Raw genomic sequence first — 24,441 nt, 5'->3', positions numbered from 1 at the left:
TTTGAACTTATAAGCATTTTTCACTTTTAGATACCTTATAAGTTAAATAAAAATGTAATATTTAAATGTATTTTTAATTATTTTTTAAAGGTTTATAAGCTTTAAAAGTTAAAAAACTTCACCTACTTCTAAAGTAAAAATAATTAAGTTGAAACTGTAAATTATATATTTTTTTATATGTATTCTACTAAAAAAATATTATTAAAATTTTCACAAAAATTAGTATTAAATAATACTAAAAAGACAAGAACAATATATTTATTAAAATAAAATAACAGTTTTATAAAATTACTTAATTTAATTAAATAGTAATTGAATATGAAGAAGATTTCTGTTCTATGGAATCAACCATAGGAAACAGTCATAAATATAAAGTTTGATGTCTCTTTAGGGTAGGAGGTTTGGTTAGATTAAAGTTGACTATAATTTAAATGGTATAAAATGTTACTCATAAAGATGAAGGGCATTCCAAACCCAAAATTAATAGAGACAGTTGGGACATTAGAATAGGTAGTTAGAAAAGTCATTAGGTGGATTAAAATTTGTTTTAAGCTTGATTAGGAATAGTTAATAATTAAGGTAGATCAATGTGTTTGTCTTCTACAAAAATGAATAATATGGTAATTACCATGCTTTATTTCAATGGAAACACTTTAATACTCAAGTCAGTAAAGAAAGTAAAAAAAAAACAAGCTTAATAAATATGAGAATGATGTTTGATATCAACTTTATTATAGCATTGTGACATTTACCTTGTGTATTTTTATAAACCTTCATCAAAGAAATCCTAGTTGAGTTGGTTGTTAGATGTCCTACCACTTACTTATTCCATACGTACCTCACTTCACCACTCACTATGCTACGTGTCACATACCTATTCATCTAGTTACATTCTTTTATTATATATATCAATTTTAATTAATAAACATAAATTAAATAGTTACATTTTGGTTTAGATAACCTATAAATAAATTTTAGGATATTATTTTTTTTACACAACATAAGAAAGAAAATGAAGTACGGAGAAAGAGTACAGGTGCAAGAAAAAGAAATATCCTTACTTGTATTAGAAAAAGAGTAAGAAGTATTCCTACTTTTTGGTGAAGCTCTAAACTCAACTTAACAGTTCATGATTAGATTTCCAAACACACTAATATAGTTAAATTGTTATATTCTTGAGAGGATAAGTCAAGGTTTCTAAGCTCATCTTTTATATATTCATGTATTATACAACTTTAGATAACTTGAATATCCTTAAAAATAGAAAGATATTTATACCTCAGTCTTGACTAAAATTTTATTTTGATATATATTGGTTTCTGTATTCTCCCTTACTTTTATAATGTCACCAACAACTGTAAGGAGAGCTCAATGGAGATTATGTATGATATTAGAACTAAAGGAAACATTAGGATCTTAACAAATCATCCCATTTTGATGGAGCTCATTTCAAGAAATAGAAAAGAAATGTAGCATTATACCTCATTCTTCTCTATATATCAATTTGTATAGTAAGAAAGATTAGAGGAAACTTATACTAACAATATGATAAACAATTAATTTATTACTCATCTTAAAAGATAGACAAATATGGGAAAAATAAGGATACTAATCGATACTATCTTTTGAACTTTTTTTTTGATAATTTTTACTAAAGAAAATATAAAATTTTATAAAACAAATATGATATAGAAGAAGTTAGTATGAAAATATAAGTTCTAGGTCAATTTCTTTTGCTTTTGAATGGTGGTAAGTCCATTAGATAGTGGACTCAGCACATTGTGACGATAATTAGCAATATTCGATGGAAATCTATTAAGATTAGTAATAGTCTTATTATTTAAGGAATTAATAACAAATTGTCATCATCTTAGAAAGAGTTTAAAAACTCATGTGACATAAATAAAAAGAGACTATTCTTGAAGCCTTAACAATGGAATTTAGGCTAACGGATGAATAAGGGGGTCAAGATGCACTCATGGGCTAAAAGAGTTATGAAGTCGTCACCGGTAACAAGGTAAATATTTTTCTATAAATTATAATATATTTGATTTTTGTTTTTCAAAAAAAGTGATAAATTTAGAATTAAGAAGAAAAATGGGAAGCATTTTAGTAGAAATTAAAAAATAAATAAAAATCAAACATGTAAAAGACAAGAATTTTTCCTTGCGTGCACTGTTTATGAAAAAAGCAAACATATTGCTCGAGTTTGCAAAATTTTATAAACATAAATTTATAGTTCAAATAAACATAAATGAGATGCCACTTGTGACAGTGATAATCACATTAACATAGTGCAAACTGCTGATGGTTGATGAACTAATTTTTGTATTTTAATCACTCTATTTATTATGAGAAAGATTGAGTTCAAAAATCTTATTTCTTCAGGACCCCAAGAACAATCATCCAATGAGGAAAAGCTAAAGAATAATTTTCTTTTAAATAAGGCTAATTTTAAATAACCACTGAATATGATCAATACACAATCATGATAAAATGTCTTTTATGGGCAAAAGATATACATGTGATAAGATTCAATATTGAGAATAAACTATCATCTTCATCCACTTTTTCTTTTGTTTAACTAAAAGATGTGAAAAATACAAATAGACTCATAAGGGCATTCAAAAATTTGAAAAAATATATATAAAAAAATACTCACTAATATTTTGATAGTGTTACAGTGATTAAATTGAATTAAATTTAACGAATTTATTATATTTTTAGACAAAAGAAATATTTTGAACGGATAAATTTCTCTAGTTGAAATAATTAAAATAAATTAAAAATTTGATCTAATTTTTTATTTATATAAAAAAAATTAAAGAAATATTTTTAAAAAATTGTACGAGACTTTATTACAACAATAATTCAACAATTAGTATCACACATAATCTAGTACAACACAACGTATAATACAATGTCTCTAGTTGAGAAACATATATTACAAATAAGAAAGATAGAATTAGTCTATTTGTCTTTATTTAAGACCGAGAATGCTCTGTGTCTTTTGTTTTCGGTAATAAAACTAGTTAGATACAAGAAATGCAAAGAAAAAAAAAAGTTAGATGGAGGCATGAAATGCTGATGGGGGACTCGAATCCTCAGGACAAGCCTTCTTTTTCTAATATCAAAGAGACTTCGGCCAAGAGCCTATCTACCATTTAAATCTAAATGGTCACAATTTTTTTACTTTTAGGTGGTTTACTGAGGCACTCAATATTTGATTCATATCAATTTAAATGGTGATTTTTTTTCTATTCTTAATTAATACCATATATGTTTTTATAGATTAGGTTAAAAATCAGTTTAGTAATTTACCCATTAAACAAATAAAGGAGAAGCATTTATACCCTCTAAATTGATACTCTGAATAGTTACATTGTCATCTCCCAAATAATTAAGTTTATCAATGCATGTACAACGGTTGTCAAACCACATGAATGAGTTAAAATATAAATAAACTTCAAAGACAATTAATTAATTTTGTTAAGAAATGAGGTCAAACATTTACCAAAATTTTCTCTGGTAAAAAAAAAAAAGCAGTTGTTCCATTTCCTTTTATTTCCATTGTTGAAGAGTTAAATAAGTGATGTCAAAATTTCTTTTCTAGAGTTAAAACAATCCAGAAGAAAAATCTTTCAATTTCTTTTTTTCCCAAGATGATCAGGAAATGGAAGGCTTTCTCTATTTGGAAGACTAGCTTCTTACTAATAGTCTATTAAATACTATGCTGCACAAGGCCCTTTGCTTTGCATTTGAGAGCAGCTATCAATTCAACCTACTTGGTGCTGGCAATCTGTCAGGAACCAAATCATTCTCTCTCACAAGTTTCCACCGTCTTATGTTCCACAGAGTCCTGTTTGAACTAATAGCAAGTTGACAAAGACAAATCTGCTTTGAGGAAGGGCCTTACCAATGTGGATGATCATCTGCTGCGGTTTGAGGTGGTACCGGTTTCCATCCAGGCTTCTCATCCCAGTACATGTCATAATATATATGACCTGGAGTGTGATTCTCCACGCAACACCAGATACCAACATAACGCTTTACGCGTTTCCTGAATTTCTCTTCCCTTGTCTGAATTAATGTTCATCAATAGAATCAGCAAACTATCATAAACATTTTGGTATTCTTTCAATTCTACTGACATATAACCAGAGAGAAGGAACTTGCCTTGTCAGTAAAACCAAGGAAAGCATCTTGCATTGAAGAAAACTGAATCACTTTGAAATCCTTGAAGGAGGAGAATATTGTCTCAAACTGTATATTACACAAATGAATTTCAACATAATCAGCAAGCTCCATCAAGACATAAGCAAGACCAAGAAATACACTGCTAATATCGTGTGACTGAAATACCATAGAGAACTCAAGAGAGAAAAGTATTTTAATGAATATGTTTGAGCCAACCAGCGAAGTTTCAGATAAAATTAATTAAAAAGCAAATCTGAAGTTTCCACAATGGCACCAGAGCTATCAGGTAAGCTAGCATTGTTTTGAGGAGATACCAATAACTCCAAAGGAATCTAGAATTCTGTCACTCTTTATTAGTTGCACTATAAATGGGAGGTAAAAAGCCAAAACTTTCTCTGGTGTAGCCTAGCTTTCAGATTCAGGTTCTCTACATGTTCTTCGCCAATAACATGAAACCATCTGACAATCCAAAACTCTGATTTTCTGCTTAGAGTTAACCATCAATCACAGATTCAACTATGAAGTCTAGGAAGAGAAAGACAGAAGACAATCCAAAGAACTTGAAGTGATCCAAGAAAATATGAAAGCTCCAAGGTTCTAAAATTGACAAGTTGTAGAACTGAATGATGTGAAAAATGTAAAACAGTATCCAAAGGAAAATTGAAATGGGGAAGCCCATGGAAAAGTAAAGCCAGAAGCCTTGAAGTCCTTCTGCATCTTCGGATTGAATAAAAAAAAATGGTCATACCAACCTAACCATGACAGTGGGTCACTGGAGCTATCAAACCGAGGAAATTTGAGTTTGGTGAAGTGTAGAACCATTGCTCTATCATGACCGTCATTGCCGGTCGGTTTTCCAACAGCAGGATGGTTTCCACACTGATGTTCTTCTAGTTGAACGATGCCTTCCCTCTATTCCTGGTTTACTGTGCAACCAGTAGATAATTTTTCCAATTGTCCAGCTAGAAGTTCAAACTTGAGGTGATCCTGCACCTGATCTTCTTTCTTGGTACATTTTCACAAAAGACTCAAATAGAGAGTGTAAGTCCCACATAACTTTTGGCTCTGCTACCAATTTGTTATCGTCTCGGTTATAGGATTTATTTATGGGTTCACTTACATACAGATATGTGAAATTTTTAGAGTGTTTTTTCGTATTCCTTCCTTTACTTATCTTTAATCTACTGTAAGGACTCGATAGGAGAGAACTTACAATCTACTAGAGTTTCAATCATTTAAGAAACTTTTTTTTGATAACTTTTCAGCAAAAAACTAAACAACAACAGCATAGGATTTTTTACATCATGAAGAAGCAGCAGTTAGAAGCAGTTATCTGGAAGTTAATTCCAGACAACCAACTTCCCCTTTGTTTCCTCCCTATTTTTCTCCTACTAACATTCATCTTACTTGGTAAAAATACCACATAAATACCTACTGCAGCCCCTACATCTATTTAAATAATCCACACATAAACACACATAACATACATAATACTGCACATGGACCTATCTGCTAATTATATAACCATTTTACTACTTACCATTATCTAAATACCAGTAGGATACACGCTGAAATACAAACACCATAACTTAGTTACCTTGAAAATTATAGTTATAGAGTTATACAAAAGAATTTTTTGTCATCATTTATCTCAAAATTTTAAACATAAAGAAGAATAACCCAAGCTTTTATTTTATTTTAACAGGGCTATTCACAGAGAAACCTACAAAGTTAAAAATGTAGGTCAAGCACATGCACATGATATTTTGCATCAAAATTTATTGTTTGACATAATATGCTGTCAGAATGTGTAACCCTAACCTCTGAATCTAATACCATGCGTCCATGTTGAATAAATCCATACCCCTACATACACCAAGTTCCTTCATGCTTCCTAACCTTTTCTTTCTCTCATGGGTGGGATCAATCAGATTTTGGGTCTCCGTTTTGTTATATCAAGACCAACAACTGCCACCATCAATTATTAATAGTTTATCACCATATTGCCACCATTACCACTACCACCATCAATAGATCCAACATGATAGTAGTTAAGAGAAACAAAACATATATAGGCTCCTCTTCTTCTTTTTTCCCCTCTTTATAGACTATTTACAAGAGGCAATGCCCCTAATTTGTATTTTATGAATTATCGTGATAGTCATGCATCTTGCAACCCTTTTTCCTTTAGAATCTTAATGACTGGGAATAGTCAGATCTTGTATCCTTGATTAGTTGATTCCTTTTTATCCCTGATGTAGTCTTGAACATAGAGTTTGAAGCCTCAATTCCTCAAGAGTTACAATTGCAAATCCTTTTTTATTACAAACAGCCCTACCAACCACAGCACAGATTTCTCACTCTATTTTTCGAAAGTGGAAGCTCCCATGGTTAGAGTTCTATTTAAATCACTGCTACAATATAATATATATTTTCTACATAGCTAATTTCTAGTATAGATTTTTCTTAGATATTTATTTTTCCTACTCATGGTTTTCCTTTGCCTGTCATAGTAATTCCTACAAACATGTGTATATTTTCTTTTGAACAATACATAAAGGTCACAATGTTTTCTCAACAACAATCATAATCCTGAATACGATGAATACAAATGAATTGTTTCAGGCTTGCACGTGCCATAGAGCTTTTTATCTGTTTGATGTGCTTTCAGAGTTCAAAGTACAACCAGTCACTTATTTCTTTATTGTTGGATGGCGTAGAAGACTTGAAATAGGTTATTTCCATCTAATGTCTTATGGGGGTGTCTCTTCCTGACTTGGAGATCATTCTTTTTGGCCTTTTTGCACGGTTTTGATTGGGGTAAGGAGTATTTTGTGTTTTGTACTACTTGGATTTTGGATCCATCAACGATAATAGAGTACTAGAATTTCAATAGTCAGCTCATTTATTTAGGTTATGCTTTTGTTCCTTGCTTCTCTTTGAGCTAAAGCCCATGATTCTTATAAAGGGGCCTTGTCCACATTCCAAAGAGGTGGGATGCTATCTTTTCATTATGCATCTTTTCATTCTACTGGTTTTTTATTTTTGCTTTTTCTGTTGGAAGATACCTTAGCATCCCCCCTTTGTTTGTAATTATTTTCTCCATTCTCAATAATATTTCTTTTTCAATAAAAGAAAAAAAGGACCTACCTACCAAGGATGATGGGTATGGTGCGGGTATGGTGCCCCAGAAACGCAAGCCAATTCTCCTAGATTGATAAGAACAACAAACTTCCAAGTTCTTGAGACTGTCAACTTAGATTTATAGGTACAGGATTTCAAACACCCAAGAAAATTAGCAAACAACTAGAACTATAATGAAAAAAAATGGGACAACAACTTCAATAACTAATATCCCTGGATCCCTGCAAATTTACCCCGTCAGTCCCACCCACCTACTAAAAGGTTTCCACTAAAATCGGTTTCACATCTGCACTGCTATTACATAATTCCATATCTCAAAACATTCAGACCAGACATTTCATTGAAACTGACACTAAATGGCCTCAAAAACCAAAGTTTCACCTAAGGTTTTTTTCTCAATTTGCCTACAATGTGTGATAGCATCAGGATGAATAAATAAGTAAATAAACATGTAAGCTTACATGCTACCTGACAGAAAACTAAAGAGCAGTAAACCAATTCTCTATTTCAGTAGCTGGTCACCAATACAAATGTAAATGTTCATATGCTAAAGCATCAGCAAGGTAAAGCAGATGTGCATCTCATTCAAAAGCGGGATAAAGGACTATGATTATTTTGAACAGGTATGTATCACATGCACAAACATGTCAGCTTGTTGAAGTAAAAGAATCACAATACCGTTTCTTGATTGCTATGTTTTGGAAATTTGAGAACCCCCAATGGGCTTGTATCATTTGATGCACGACAACCGTCGCTTCCTCCTTGACAAAGATGAACATCAAGCCATGATTCCTTAACCTAGAACAAACATCAGAAGTGAAGTCTTGGCTGACAGTTACCGAACACCAAAAGGTAATATTTTAGTTACGTTCGATTACTTGTTTGGGCAATGAAGGATTGTCCAGAAAAGAATACTCTCTGATACCAACTCTGGGTCCAAACTCCTCTGGATGTTCTTTTAGCATGACATTAACCTGCAGTGCACCTTTCCTTGTATTATGAGAAAATCACATTTGAAAAAACAAAAGAAAAAAAAAGCTTTTGCAAACGGATTCCACATTAAAGATTGAATTCATATTATACGAGTTATGTCTGTCAGAGTTTCCATCGACTTGAAGTTCCACGAAAATGTGCAAAATTTTACTAAGCTGAAAGTTTAGACTTCTTGAAGATCATAAATTATTCAACTACTGAGGGATTTGGGATAAACTTGACAGTTCTTTTTCTTTTTTTGAAATAAATGCCTGAGGTTTGTATATTAATGAGGTGCCAAGGAGACATCGCCCATATGCAAAATTTACATGTCAATTAACATATCTACAATGTAACCAAAATCATCCATACAATCAAGATTATGTCCTAAGATAGTAAAGCCAAAATAATGAAACCAAGTATCCTTGATGGTATTAAAGTCAACTTCTTTCCCCTCGAAAGAACGGTTGTTACGTTACTTCCAGATAACCCAAAATATAGTGAGAGGAATGATTCTAATGGCTTTTTTCCTGCCACTAATACCTTCCCAGACCAACAATTCAGAGATAGTAGTGCCCCCCATAACATAGGACAAACCAAGGAGACTGAGAACCATGGACCAGAGTTTGTATGATATAGGGCAAGGGATAAACTTGACGGTTCTTAGATATCACACCTAAGAATAGAGATAAAAATAACAGAAAATTAACTAGGAATTATACTTAAGATTCCTTAAGCATCTAAGATAAGGTGGTTCCTTAAATCACACATGAGATATGATCACATCAGACAGCTAAGGTATGGAGAAAATTGTCAGAATGTTTTATTCAATCACGGCTTATTAAGATATTGTCAGTGCTTAGATATAAAATCCTAACCTAATCTTTATTGCATGGGCTCGGGCAAAAGTGTCCACTACAGTTATTTATCAAGTGTTTAGCTCGATAACTTTATAATCCAAGATAAGATAATCCTTGAATAAGAGTCAAAAACTGGGTGCTTGTTTAACTAATGGAAAATAATACAACTAATGTAAGCCTACAGGAAGCTGAGACAGTACCATATATAGAGCAAAAAGCAGTTTTAGAACCCAACAGAAAAACGTATTCTAATTTGTAATGAAAAGAAAGGAATTGATATGAATTAGTGATATAAACAAATTGAGTATTTATTATACAAACTCGTTAATCTGGACATTGAAGAACAAGTTCTTGTTAAAGAAAAAATTATCTGTTCTTTCTGAATTCCTAAACTAGGAGTCACGATCGGCTTCAATTTATAATATATCAGAACCTCTAATTCTATATCACCACGTGTCCCATTTGCACATCAATTGTCAGATATAGGATCCTATGTCCACACCAATTTTGACACAAACTAGAGAGTCAAACAACATAGATTATAACTGAAGTGTTCTAGTAGAAAACCTAATACTTAAAGAATTTAGGCTTAGTTTGGAATAAATAAAGACAGAAATGGACTTCATTTAGAAATGAATTCTATTTTTGATATTTCATTTTGTTTTATGTAGATTAGATTACCCCATTTCTAATAAATTTAATATAAATTCATATCCTTTATACTGTTGATTAATATAATTAATTAATTCTAAAGCTATTTAATCTTATTTCAGTTATGCTTGATGAATAAATAAATTTATATTTTCAGCAAATAAAAAAGAAATTTTTTTGAATAAATAAATATATGTACATATATATTTTAACTACAGTTTTTTCATTTGATTCAATCTTCTATTAAATGTCTCAATATGCAAAATAATAATAGAATACTATATAATCATGAGATAACTTTTTCTATTAACATATATCTTAATAGACCTAAAAAACTGGAGAAGTAATCATATGAAGTAAAAAAATGAAAGATAATAAAAGATAGATTACTGAGACTTACATGTATACACATACACACAATCTTGCAACAAAATTTGTTTGATATATTAAAAGTGAGTTAAAGTTAGATTTCCTCGAATTCTGTGAGAGTTTAGTGTCAAGGGAGGGAATAAACATATAATAGTCCTTTTAATCAAATTATGGAACTCATCACAAAATTCAAATTTGAAGAGTACCATATCAATTCCACATGGAATTCATTTCCAAATGAATTCTTCAATTTGGGACGATTCTACTTCTTAAAATAGGACTTGTAAATGAATTCCACAAGATTTTGTGGATTTCATTTGTTCCAGACAATAAAAGTAAAATCCTAAAGCTACTAGTCTTAATCTCACCCATATTAGGTACCATAACTTGTAGATTATATGGAAATACAATTCTTAATTTATTTACAAATTCTAAATCAACTCTATTTCACATCATTCTCTTCTGGTTGGAGAAAAGTTATCTATGAGTTTTGAAGTTTCAAAGTATCCAATGACAGGATTTTGAACATTTACCAAAAGAAAGGGGTAAAACTTGCACTTGAATATACTCATTTTTTTTAGATAAAAAGTATGCAGTATACACTAATATGGTACAAAAAAAGGGGCTACCACCCATGTACAAAAATTTACAATAGTGTTAAAATATCTATGACATTCCAAAAAATTCTCATCACTAATAATGTCATGACCTAACAAAATAAACCCAAAATATAGTGAATCCACCTATCTCTTATTTTGTACATACTACTCTCAACACCATCAAAAGTTCTAAAATTTCTCTCTTTCCAAAGGACAAATAAAATTGTAAGTGGAATTAGATTTTCAATATTTCTTTTCACATATAAACCATCTCAAGCACAAATTTCCATACCAACCGACCCAGCAATAACCCACTCAATCCCCAAGAGACCATGTACCATACACCAAAGATTGTAAGGCATAGGACACCACAACAGTAGATGATTACATGTCTCCTCTGCTTGAAAACAGCAGTAACAACCATTTATCAAAATCTGCCCTCTAACACTGAATTTGTCAATAGTTAAAATCTTCTCCCAACAGCCCTCCCAAGCGAAAAATGCAATACGTGGAGGAGCCTTGGTCATCCAAATTTGCACAGCCGGGAAGCTTGAGCAATCAGTATCATCCCTAGCACACAGAAACCTACAGTAAGAAGTGACAGAAAATTCCCCCTTCTTTTCCAGTTTCCATACAACCAGATCATCGTTTGTCTTCAACTGTTGTGCCTCTAGAATCTTCAATAAATCTCCGTATTCACTAATCTCCCAATCATTCAAGTTCCTTGAAATAAAAACCGACCATTTTACTTTCTCCTTAGTGACTCGGTAAGCCTCCTCAACAGCTATTTTCTTATTTTGAGCTATAGCATATATCCTGGGGTATCTCCTCATAAGACAACCCTCACCAAGCCATTCATCCTCCCAAAAACTGATCTTGTTGCCTCTGCAAAGATTCCACTTTATACATTGCTGGAAACGAGGCCATTGTATTAGGATTTTTCTCCACAACCCTCTCCCATGAGGAGTATAGATTCTGCTGCCACAACTTTTTACCATGTACTCACCCCACTGAGAATTCACAATTTTTCTCCAGATTCAGTCTTCTTCCCCTAAGTATCTCCATAACCACTTCCTTGGAGCGCTTCATTCAATATAATCATGGATCTTATACCAAGCCCTCCATGGTTGTTGATCGGTTTTTTGATATCATTCCATTTTACCACATGAAATTTTCGATCCTCATCTTCATCACTCCAAAGAAACCTATTTTGTATGGCTTCCAACATCTTTGCTGCATTTACCAAAATTGTAATGGTAGAAAGATAATAAATTGGAAGATTGGCCAAGATACTTTTTATTAAGGTGTACCTATCCCTTTTAGAAAGGAAGTTTTTCTTCCAACCCGCAAGCTTTTTTTCGAACAATTCGATCACTGGTTTCCAAGAGATTTAATCTTTGTATTTGGCTCCAAAGAAACCCCAAGATATTTAAAAGGAAAAATGTTGGGAACATCTGCTATTGTACATTTTTGAGTCCCAATATGTTAATATTTCCTCTAAGTTATTTCTCCTCATAGGATATCAGCCTGGGAGAGATAGTTTGTGGCGAAGAATTAATTTTCCCTTTCCTCTCTACTCTCTCTTCTTAACTTGTCCAAAATCTAACCTTTTCTCCTTATTTCTCCTCTTCTCATCTCTATCGGCAATACTGTGTGAGGTCTATCGACAGTTGGGTCGGCCATACCTCCCTTTTTAATCGGGTCAACTGTTGATTCTTTGATATGGGGTCTTTTTTCTGTTGAGTCATTGGGGCTGAAGGGCTGGAATTAAGGTTTTTATTTGAAATCATTGAGTATTTGGGGACTATGGAAAATGCATGAAAAAAGTTTTTCTAGGTTGATCATAAATCTTTTGACGTGATTGGTAGTGGAAAGAACAATGAGGTGATTCGTATATGCGAGAAAAGAAGGGGTTTTTGAGCTGTGATTGCTCTGGAAAACAACGACATCAAGTAGATTGTAGATGCTTTTGCAGATTTTTATTGGAGAAAGGTGGTAAATCACGGGGAAAACAATTTTCTAGTCATCAACGCAACCTTTCTACGATGCTAGGAAGAAATAGAGGTGGTCGTTTCCTGGTGTTGATGGAGGAATATGGAAAAAAAAGAAGAAGAATCTTCATTCCGGAGGGCTTGGAAGCTAGTGGTTGGTGGAGGATGATGAAAGCAATTTATGAACTGAATGGAATGCCATTATCGAATCCAGATGTGCAGAAATAGAAAGTTGTGGATGGAGTGAATATGGGGGTGAGTGGTAAGATACTTATGAAAGTAACCAGCTCGCGTTTCCCGTGTCCTCATTGTGGCAACATCCTGCAAATCACATCATAGATAGAATGTTTCAAATTTTATGCTAAGGTGGTGGGTGGCGAGGACAACAAAGAAAACCGGATAGGGTTGGAAGAACCCAATTCCCAGTCGGGTAAAGAAGGAGACAAAATTCAAAATGTGGGGGATGGGTGATACGTGATTGAAAATGGGAGGGGCACTGAAGAGTCGGAGAGTGGAAAAATGAAGGGACAGGTTGGAAAAAATAAATATTCATGGGCAGAAAAAGGTAAATGGGTGGACTTTCCCAAGACTAGTAAGAAGGCAGACAGGAGATATAGGCCCTATGAGACTTGGAGACCAAAAAAACAATTCAAAGAGAACACTTCGTCCCCAAGAATGATGACGGGCATTCAGACAGGAAATATTGGCGTTTCTGACTCAAATGAAGATGCAACTTTAGATGTGGAAGGTAGACAAGTATTGGTAAGTCAAGAAGAGCAGGTTTTTGCAAGTATTGTAGATCCTCAGGAGAAGACAGAAGAGGGAGATAGTTATGATGAATATTGGGGTGGTGACGAGGATCGGAAGTGTGGAGGATGGTATGCCGGATCTGATGTAGGTATTGAATCAAATGGAAGTGGTTTGGGGATTGTTCTGTTTAATGCGGATGAGGCTGAAAGAAATTAGTATACTGATATGGTGGAGTCTAGAAGAAATAAGGATCGAACACTGGTTGAAGTTTGTGAGGTGCTGCCCCAGATGGTAAATGACTCTGTGAGTCACTCAGCATGGGTTAAATCAAATGTTCAAAAAATTAGTAAGCTGCTTGGAATGTCATTTTTGGGTTTTGAAGATAGAGTGATGGAGTTGATGGAAGAAATGGAAGCAAGGAATGGATCGGATCATCAGAGTAGGATGCCTGCTATGAAGGGGAAGAAAAAACAGGGGAATAGTTGTAGTAGGGAGCTTAAGAGGTTCCAATCGAATATTAATTATGATTGCAGAACAAAGATTGAGAAGAGGGGGGAAGGAAATGGATTAACTAATTAATCATGATTGGAAAAACAATTACATGGAATGTGAGGGGGATGAATGATAGAAGTAAACAAAATGTCATTAGAGTGTATATTAAAAGGTGGAAACTGGATGTGATTTGTATTCAGGAAACAAAAATGGAGATTATCAAGGAAAAAGAGGTAAGGAATGTGTGGGGGGAGAACAACATTTGCTGGAATTTTTTGCTGGCAGTGGGAGCGGAGCAGCAGGGAGAATACTTATGATGTGGAGGGGGGAGAAATATAAATGCAAGGAAGAAGTGGTGGGGATGACATCAATCACATGTTTATTTGAATGTTGTGAAAGAGAAATGGAGGAGTGGACTTTCACTGGGGTCTATTGCAGGGTTACGGGTGAGGAAAAGAAAAGAGTATGGGAAGAGTTAGATAGTTGCAGCAGAAGATGGGGGAAAAATTGGGTGGTGGGGGGGATTTCAATATGATTCTTAAGAAAGGGGAAAGATCAGGAAACAACAGCTGTGTTAGTGAAATTGAGGAATTTATGGAGGCTGTGGATAGTCTTAATCTGGTAGATTTACCTTTGATGGGGGGGGGGGGGGGGGGCAGTGGACATGGACTAATATGCAATGCAATCCTTCATGTTCAAGAACTGACACGCTTTTCATTCACACAATTTTTTCCTAAAGATTGCTGGGGCAAAACAGTCAGTGCCAGGAAGACCAATCTCAGACCATTTTTCAATATGTCTTTCTTCATATGGAATTAAATGGGGCCTCGTACCATTTAGATTTGACAACAAGTAGTCAAAAGTTGAGGCGTGCAGAAAATTGATAAAAGAATTATGGGAGAAGAATGGAGTGCAGGGAAAGGCTAACCTTGTATTTTCGGAAAAATTGAAGGCTGTTAAAAGTGAAATAAGAATATGGGCCATAGATGAGGATATGAGATTGGATATGGAGTTCAAAAAGTGGTTAATGGGCATTGCTGAAATTGATAAACTTGAGGAGTGCAGTACTGTTGGGGAGGACATAATTAAAAGAGAGGAACTCAGGAGGAAGGTTGCTTACAAACTGAATCTTGAGGCAATTTCATGGCGTCAAAAGTCTAGAGAAAAGTGGTTAAAAGAGGGAGACCGGAATACAAAATATTTCCATGGGTTAGCAAATTACAGAAGAAGAAGAAATTATATTGAAAAATTAGTAAGCAATGATAGAATTATAATAGGAAATTGGGAGATGAGAGAGCATGCAAAAGACCAGTTTGAACAACAGTATAAGGAAGATGTTAGATGGACACCAAGACTGGATAACCTTCAATTCAGTACTCTGAATGAGGAAAATAGAAGGATTGTTGAACAAAGGTTCACAGTAAAGGAAATCCATGAGGCACTTTGTTTGTGTAATGGAGATAAGCCTCCAGGACCGGATGGATTTAACATGAGGTTTTTTCAGGAATGTACTTAAAGGAGACATTGCTGCTGTTTTTGAAGAATTTTATGATTCAGGGTCCTTTGTCAAAGTTTTAAACTCTACGTTTATTACCTTGGTTGCAAAAGTTAATGGGGCAAAAAGTATAAAAAACTACTCTACGTTTATTACCTAAATTGCAAAAGTTAATGGGGCAAAAAGTATAAAAAATTATCGGCCTATTAGTCTTGTGGGCTGTTTGTATAAACTAATATCAAAGGTTTTGGCTAGAAGATTGACAAAGGTGCTTGGGAAAGTGGTTGGGGAGAGTCAAAATGCTTTTGTTGAAGGTAAGCAAATTCTTGATGCTGTTTTGGTGGCAAATGAAGTGGTTGATGAATTGATAAGCAACAAAAGGGAAGGTATATTGTGCAAACTTGAAATGGAAAAGGCTTATGATCATGTAAACTGGAATTTTGTGGACTATATGTTGGGCAGATTGGGTTTTGGAGATCGGTGGAGGAAATGGATAAAACAGTGCATTTCCACCACTTCGTTTGCTATGATGATTAACGGGGAGCTTCTTCCTTTTTATAGGATAAGACAAGGTGATCCACTGTCACCATTGTTGTTTATTATCGTCATGGAAGCTTTTAGTAGATTGTTAGAAAGTGCTAAGGAACTTAATATGGTCAAATGGGTATTGGTTGGCAAAACAAAATGTTAAAATTGAGGTACTGCATTTGTTTTTTGCGGATGATGCTATCATTTTTTGTCAACCAAGTATTGAGACCATGCTTCATCTTCGATGTATACTTCTATGCTTTCAAATGGTTTCGGGACTAAAAATTAATATGGCAAAGTCGGAATTTGTAAAAATTGGGGATGGGAGAGAGGAGAGACAGTTGGCGGATGTACTGGGTTGTAGAGAGGGTGATTTGCCTTCGAAATACATTGGTCTTCCTTTGGGCGCAAAATACAAGGACTCTAGAACTTGGAATACGGTCGTAGAGATATTTGAGAGGAGACTGGTGGGCTGGAAGAGGAATTTTCTGTCAAATGGCGGAAGATTGACGCTAACTAAAAGTACTTTAGCTAATTTACCGATTTATTATCTTTCAGTGTTAGCTATTCCATCCAAGGTTGCAAAAAAGCTGGAAACAATACAATGCAGATTTTTATGAGGTGATGAAATGGATAAAAGGAAATATCATTTAGTAAGATGGGAGGAGATAAAATCCCTATGGAATGTGGAGGATTGGGTTTGAGATCTATTGTTCAAATGAATAATGCTTTGTTAGGAAAATGGTTATGGAGAAATTGTAGGGAAGGTGAAAGATTATGGTGTAAAGTGGTGGGGGCCAGATGGGGTGCAAGGGGTGGGAGAGATGAGTTGAGTGTGGATGGGAGAGCCCATGACTGTAGTTTATGGAAGAATATATTAAAGGGTAGGAAAACATTTGAGGAATGTACTAGATGGTGTGTTGGAAATGGTTTAAAGATAAGGTTTCGGGATGATATTTGGGTTGGAAATGTTAGACTTAAAAGACAGATTTCCACGAATTTTCAAGATTGCTCAGAACAGAAATATGACGGTAAGGGAGGCGTATGTGGAAAATGGAGACCATAGCTGGCAGGATGTACACGTGAAGAGAAATTTGAATGATTGGGAGATTGATGAATTTCAGCAACTATATCTTTTATTATCTGAATTAAAAGTGGGTGGCCTGGATGATTATAAACAGTAGACGTTGGAGAAATATGGGATTTTTTCTGTGAAATCCTTATATTGTCACCTTCGGGGTGGAAAGGTGAAAGCTGAATCTGTTTTTCTGTTTAAGCAAGTGTGGAAGACTAAAGCACCTCCAAGATTGGCTTTTTTGTATGGGAAGTGTTCAGAGGAAGTGTTTTAACTATAGATATGCTCATGAGGAGGGGGAGATGTATGGTGACAAGATGTTATCTGTGCAAATGTTATGCTGAATTTTGTAACCATCTATTATTGTGGTGTCCGCCGGTTTATGATCTATGGACTTCTATTTATGGAATGTTGGGAATCAAATGGGTTATAGCGGGGTCGGTTAAGGATCAATTATGGGTTTGGGTTAGATTGTGTGAGAAGAAAAAATATTTAATGCTGATTCCATTATCTTTAATGTGGGTTGTGTGGGAAGAGAGAAATTCAAGAGCTTTTGAGGAGATGGAAAATGATTTTAATAGCATCAAGAATAGATGGTTTCATCTTTTTGATTTGGGGATGGTTCTAAATCATTTGATTGAGCTGTAATTGTTATATATTAGGCGGTACCCCCTTGGTACCTTTGGAATGATATTTTTTTTTATTATAAAAAAGATATTTAGAAGGAAACTTGACTTCCTTGCATCCCTACACTTTAGCAAACACTTCTGTACTACCATCACATTAATTTTGAGCACTTGAACATACTCATTAGAAGTAAAATAAAATAGACACGAGGGGTTAGAAACACAAAACCCTGCAGGTAAAATGAAATCTACAAATTGAGAAGTCTCTGCAACAAGTTCATCCTTAAGCTGAACACCATTAGTTGTAGTTGGTTTAGGTTCCTCCTTGCACTGAAGTTCCATAAGACTCTTTTTAGGTGAAAGATCTTGATTAATCTCAAAATTTTAATGTCCAAACACATCTCCTAAATATTCTTTTTCTTCCTCCAGCAGCCCATTGAAGACCCAATGTTGATGATTTCAACATTTCAAGTTTTTTTCCATGCATCCGCGGTTTTATTTGGCATCTGGCACTCACAAGCACCAATATTTATGCATTTCTACTGTATCTGTAAGCTTCCAAATTACACTCTTTGCACAAAGAATAAGATGAAATGTTGGTCATTTTGGACATGTTGATCATAACCATGGTTGACCTAGAAGAATGTCTGAATATTATTTAAGAACTAAATTACACAAGATCAAATCTAAGATCATATGAGAGAGTAAAAAATCCCATCTGTTATTTTCTACTTGATGAGATGTTGGTGAATCTCTACACATTTTGTTCAATCATATTTTACAGGATTGTGTTATTCTACCACGAGTCATTGTCGCAAAATTAGAAAAGACATTTCCCATTGATAATCATATGTTTTCCACCAACTTCTAAAGTCATGGTAGCTCACAAATACCAGTACCAAAGCTCTATATTCTACCTCTCGTTTGATCATGTTACCTCCACGTTTGACCATGCTACTACAGTCACCAGTTGACCATGTTTCTATAATGTGTTTTTAGATTCTCCAAATGACCAGATTCTTTCCTCTGAATGTGCAATAACCAGATATAATTCTCCTGTCATCAGGAGATCCAATCCTATCTGTAAAGACGTATATTTTTAGATTGACATGCTTAGAGGTAGGTTATCCCTTTTCTGGTGCAGGTTTGAGATACCTTTTTTTCGGTAGGAAAAAGAAGAAGATATTATAGGCAAAAGGTATAAGGGTATGCCGCCTAAGTACAAATGCAAGAAAGAAAATTTTAAAAATACTAAAGGTCAAAAATGTCTAAAATGCATAGAAAATCCTCTAGAAAATAAAGAGGATGACCTTTGAACAGAAGACATAAGGTCTTGAGCCATCTGTATCTTATCCTAGAAAAATTAGATACACGACTATTAAACACTCTTCTATTATTTTCTCTGGGAATGAGATCAATTAGATTCTTGTCGTTATTATTAACTTGGAATAGTTCCAACTTGAGAAGTTCAAAGAAAATAGAACCAGTAACAACAAAACTTAAGCCCATCAAGCTACTTGTGTCCCATAATCTTCTTCCTTTTGAGCACCATAAAATACATGGTTGGGGGATTCATTCTCGTGCAAGCAAAAGGGGCATCTATTGACGATCTCTTTCTCAAGTTGTCATGGTAAGAATTCGACTCCAAGCTATGTCTAGAAACAAAAAAGTTCACTCAGGGTGAGACTTTGCATTTCCAAACTTTTGGTGTGACCTGTTAGAGATGAGATCTTATTTATTCAAGGCCAGATAGTATGAACCAGCTGAGAATATACCATTCCCGGAGAGCTTCCCAGTCGGCTCATCATTGTTATTATGTCATCCGGAATATTTTATCCAATCAAGAAAGAAAATTGAATTCCTCCACTTCCCAGTGATTGGGATTATGAGTGAGAGGAATGTGCCACACCCTTCTTCCTCCCAAAAACAAAAAAAAAAAAAAAATCCCCTCTTTGCAAATCTGTTTTTGGAAAGAGAGAAAATAGCAAGAAATTAATACTTCAAGGAGTTATTTCCGAACCACACATCATCCAGAATCACACTTTGCAATAATTTCCCACTTGAAAGGAACGTAGACCATCAAGAATCCTGTTCCTTTTTTATACCTTTCCAATGATTATAGCCATGCACAACCCTATAGTCTTCTGTCATCCACTCCCATCCAAGCGCCTATAGTAAGCATAAAGAATTCTCTTCCACTGACTCTCCCTGCCTATAATAAACCTCCATAACTATTTGGCACAGAGGGCCCTGCATATCTAAGATACTTTAGACATGAAGAATAACTTCTAGAGGGGAGTCCCAAGGAACATGCACATACTAACTTACACTTTCGCATCATAGGTATGTCTGGGCTGGTGGGTTAAAGAGATAAGTTGATGCTCAACCAATCTCTGATATTGATCATGATCAACTGGTTTCCCAACACCTACTCGCAATATATGATTGGCTCCAATAGAAGAACCCACAAGCTTTACACCCCAACATATCAGATTCTACAATATCTAAAATATGGTTTGTTCTAGAAAAAGATGATATTCTTCTCTAATTAAGTAACCTCTATTCGAAGAAAATATTGCAACTCACCAATCTTTAATCTCTTAGCATCTTCTATCGTTCAGTGGCAATGAGAGAAGCATCAAGTGATTACTCCCCCCCTCCCCCCTGCCCCAAAATAAAGACACTTTGACTTACGCAAATAGTATAATTCAGCACTTCTCCCATCTCAAAGAAAGCAGCTAGTAAATCACCGTATAAGCAGACTTATGCAGAGTTATCTTGCTCGAGCACTAGAATAATGAAACTAGAATTCGTCACCTATTCCAATTTTTACGTTAATGTAGAACTCCTAAAAATCTTCATCAAATTAATTTGAACAAAATCCCAATAGTTCTTAGAAAAAAAAAAGCAATAGAGAAATAATCAAGACCCAACCTACATAGCTTTCTTCACTTCATCTTCGTCAAAAGGTCTCTACACCCATCAAGCTTGCACCCCACTAATTTGACTCTAACCAAAGCCTCTCTAGAATGGACAATCACCATTTTCCTCATTATACAGATGACAATTAATGATCTCCCCCATTGTAGAGATAGGTTTGCTCTCAGTTCTATCATCCTCAAGTTCCAATTCCTCAATAGAACTTTCTTTTTCTAATACCATATGCAACTTAAGAACAAAAATAATTTTTTGAAATAAAAAGTATGATGCGTATCATTAATTTTAAGCATCAAGGGTGTGTCAATTTGCATACAAAAATATTTACATGTCAACAAAGATGTCTGAAGGTAGACCTAAAAATGAAGGGAAAAAAAAACTTCTTCTTCCTTAATTATTCAAGCACAATAATTTGCTTAATTATAGAGAATTCTGTAACAGAATTCTGAAGAAAGATGCCTACAGCAAAAGTGGTGGCACACCCCACTACCTGCAATTCTAAAAAAATGGAATATTTCTAGAAAAATCTTTCTCAATTACAGACTATAAATAGTAAATTAACTTCCTACACTCCCCCTCAATTTAGTTTACATATATGTTAAGTAAACCTAGATTGGATATGATATTCTCAAATATTGGTCTCGGTAGTGCCTTTGTGAGGATATCAGCAACTTGTTGATTTGTTGGAATTTAATAAGGGCTATGGTTCCATCTTCTATCTTCTCTTTGATGAAATATCGATTGATCTCCACATATTTGATCCTATCATGATGAACTGGGTTCTTGGTCATACTGATAGTTAATTGATTGTTACACCAAATTTTTATAGTAGTTTCAGTAGGTATTTTTAGTTCTTGGAGCACACATCTTATCCATATTCCTTCACATCTTCCGTGGGCGAAAGCACAAAATTCTGATTCTGTACTACTGCGAGAGACAACTAATTGTTTTTTACTACGCCAAGTGACCAAGTTTCCCCAAACATACGTACAATAGCTAGATGTAGACCTTCTATCTGTTTTTAAACCTGCCCAATCAGCATCTGTAAAAACTTCAACTTCTCTAGTCACTTTCTTCTGGAAGAATAAGCCCTGTCCTGGTGTCTTTTTGAGATATCTCAGAATCCTGTACACTGCTCTCATGTGTATCTCAGTCGGTTGGTTCATAAATTGGCTCACTGTACTAACTGTAAAACTGATGTCTGGTCTTGTGTGTGCCAGATATATGAGTTTTCCAACTAATTTTTGATACCTCTCTCTATCAACAAGTTTGTCACAATCTTCAGAACCAAATTTTATAGTAGAATCCATATGTGTGTCAGCTGGCTTACAGCCAAGCACCCCTGTTTCCTTTAGGAGATCAAGTACATATTTATGTTGTGCTACAGAGATTCCTTTATTTGATCACGCAACTTCCATGCCTAGGAAGTATTTAAGTGCTTCAAGGTCTTTGGTTTCAAATTCTTTTGCCAGATATTCTTTTAGTCTCTGGATCTCCTCACAGTGATCTCCTGTAATAATGATATCATCAACATATACAATCAAAATTGACTTCTTACTTGAATCACCATGCTTGATGAAAAGAGTGTGGTCAGACTAACACTGCTCATACCCAACTTGCTTTACTGGTCTTGTGAACCTTTCGAACCATGCTGTTGGTGATTGCTTGAGTTCATAGAGTGATTTCTTCGGTCTGTATACCTTATGAGGGCTCTCAAATATTTCAAATCCTGGAGGAATATCCATATAAACCTCTTCTTCCAAATCACCATTAAGAAATGCATTATTCACATCTAGTTGAAACAAGGGCCAATCAATATTTGATGCAAGAGAAAACAGTATCCGTATCGTATAATGTTTGGCAGCAGGGGCAAAAGTCTCTTGATAATCTATCCCATATAACTGTGTGAATCCTTTTACAACAAGGCGAGCTTTGTATCTGTTTATACTACCATAAGGATTACATTTGGATATAAAAACCCATTTACATCCTACCTGATGCTTTCTTAGGGGCAGTTCAGTCAGCTCTCATGTCTCATTCTTCTCAAGAGCTCTCATCTCTTCTTGAATAGCTACTCTCCATACTGGTATTTAAAGGGCTTCACGAACAGTTTTCGGTTCTGGAGAGCTTTTATCTAGTTTATCACAAATGGATGATATTCTGAAGACAAATTGGCAAATGACACATAATCTTGTATAGGATAATTAGTACAAGATCTGATATCTTTTCTCAATGCAATAGGCAGATCATCATCAGTAGTAGGGATTGAAGCATTATTACTTGGTGAAACCTGGATAGTTGGAAACAAGGTTGAGTCATGACAGAGTTCGGTCTCTTCTCGTACTTTCCCGTTCTGAGTCTTGTTCCTCCTGGTGTAGACACGAACTCATTGTTCGGTCTCTTCTTATACTCTCCCTTTCTAAGTATTGTTCTTCCTAGTATAGACACGTAACTCATTTACTGCAGAAAATTTGTCCTTAGTTCCTACCACAGATTTTGGTTCAGGCTCATTTTGTGTGGATAGCATCTGTGAAGGGCTTGAGTGGACTGGAATAGGTGAAGATATGATGGCATCCCAAAGGTGATATTCTTGAGTAACTTTTTGCCTCTGAATATCACTTTTAGTATAAAATTGTTGATTTTCGAAAAAGATTACATCCATGGTGTTGTAAAACCGACGAGTATCCGGAAAAAAAGTATTTGTATCCCTTTTAATTGGAAGAATACCCAACAAAAATACACTTGAGAGCTCTAGGATCAAGTTTGCTCCGTAGATGAGAATAAACATGAACATAGGCAGAACACCCAAAGACTTTAAGTGGTAAAGAATTTAGAATGTGAGAGTCTGGAAAAGACTATGAAAGAAGCTCATAGGGTGTTTGAAATTGTAGTATACGGGAAGACATTCTGTTTATTAAATAGGTGGCAGTAAGTACGGCTTTCCCCCAAAACTGTTTTGAAACATGTGAGATGAATATAATGGATCACGCAACTTCAAGGATGTGCCTGTTTTTTCTCTCGGCTACGATGTTTTGTTGAGGAGTATAGGCACAAGAACTTTGATGAATTATCCCATTTTCTGCAAAGTAGTTTTTAAGGGTTGACTCAAAATACTCGCATGCATCATCGGATCTCAATACTTGTATGGTAGTACCGAACTAGATTTTGATCATGATGCTGAATTTTTTGAAAATTGCACCTACTTCAAATTTTTCTTTCATAAGGAACACGCAAGTGATTCTAGTATAGTTATCAATAAAGAATACAAACCACTTATTTCCGGATATGTTAGTAATTCTAGAAGGACCCCAAACATCACTGTGAATTAATGAAAAGGGTTTTGAAGTTCTATATTTTAGACCATGAAATGAACTTCGAATATGTTTAGAGAACCGGCAAACTTCGCATTGAAATGAAAGTGGAATTTTATTTGTGAATAATGAAGGAAACATTCTTTTTAAATACAAGAAATTTGGATGTCCTAGGTGAAAATGACATAACATAATTTCATTATCACTACTAGGGCTACTTGTAGAAACTGAATTAGCACATACTACTTTTTGAGTTTGTCCACTAGAGAGGGTAGCTTGAAGTAGGTAGAGACCAGATCATCCCAAGTCCAAGTCCTGAAATTCACACAACGTTGAACCAAATTTAGCAACACAATTAAGTTCCCCAGATAGCTTACTTACCGATAGCAAGTTACAGTCTAAAATAGGTACAAAGAGAACAGAACGTAGAGTCATCTTTGGTGA

General features: G+C 34.6%; 1 protein-coding gene across 1 annotated transcript in view; it reads right to left on the bottom strand.

The window, feature by feature from the left end:
• Positions 1 to 3,746: 3,746 nt before the first annotated feature.
• The window catches only part of XEG113 (xyloglucanase 113), a 38,558-nt gene continuing 17,863 nt past the window's right edge, over positions 3,747 to 24,441 (bottom strand). Inside the window, exons 10-13 of the mRNA XM_088216364.1 lie at positions 8,220 to 8,315; positions 8,020 to 8,139; positions 4,177 to 4,263; positions 3,747 to 4,080 (exon numbers count right to left, since the gene is read on the bottom strand). Of these exons, the coding sequence (XP_088072490.1) occupies positions 3,913 to 4,080; positions 4,177 to 4,263; positions 8,020 to 8,139; positions 8,220 to 8,315 (471 nt within the window). The 3' untranslated portion in view covers positions 3,747 to 3,912. The remainder of the gene's footprint in view (positions 4,081 to 4,176; positions 4,264 to 8,019; positions 8,140 to 8,219; positions 8,316 to 24,441) is intronic.

This window comes from Carica papaya, chromosome 3, assembly GCF_054855325.1.
Source record: "Carica papaya isolate Zhongbai chromosome 3, ASM5485532v1, whole genome shotgun sequence".
Classification (NCBI taxonomy): domain Eukaryota; kingdom Viridiplantae; phylum Streptophyta; class Magnoliopsida; order Brassicales; family Caricaceae; genus Carica; species Carica papaya.
Note: the sequence above shows the minus strand (reverse complement) of the source record. Positions and strands in the feature narration are given on the sequence as shown.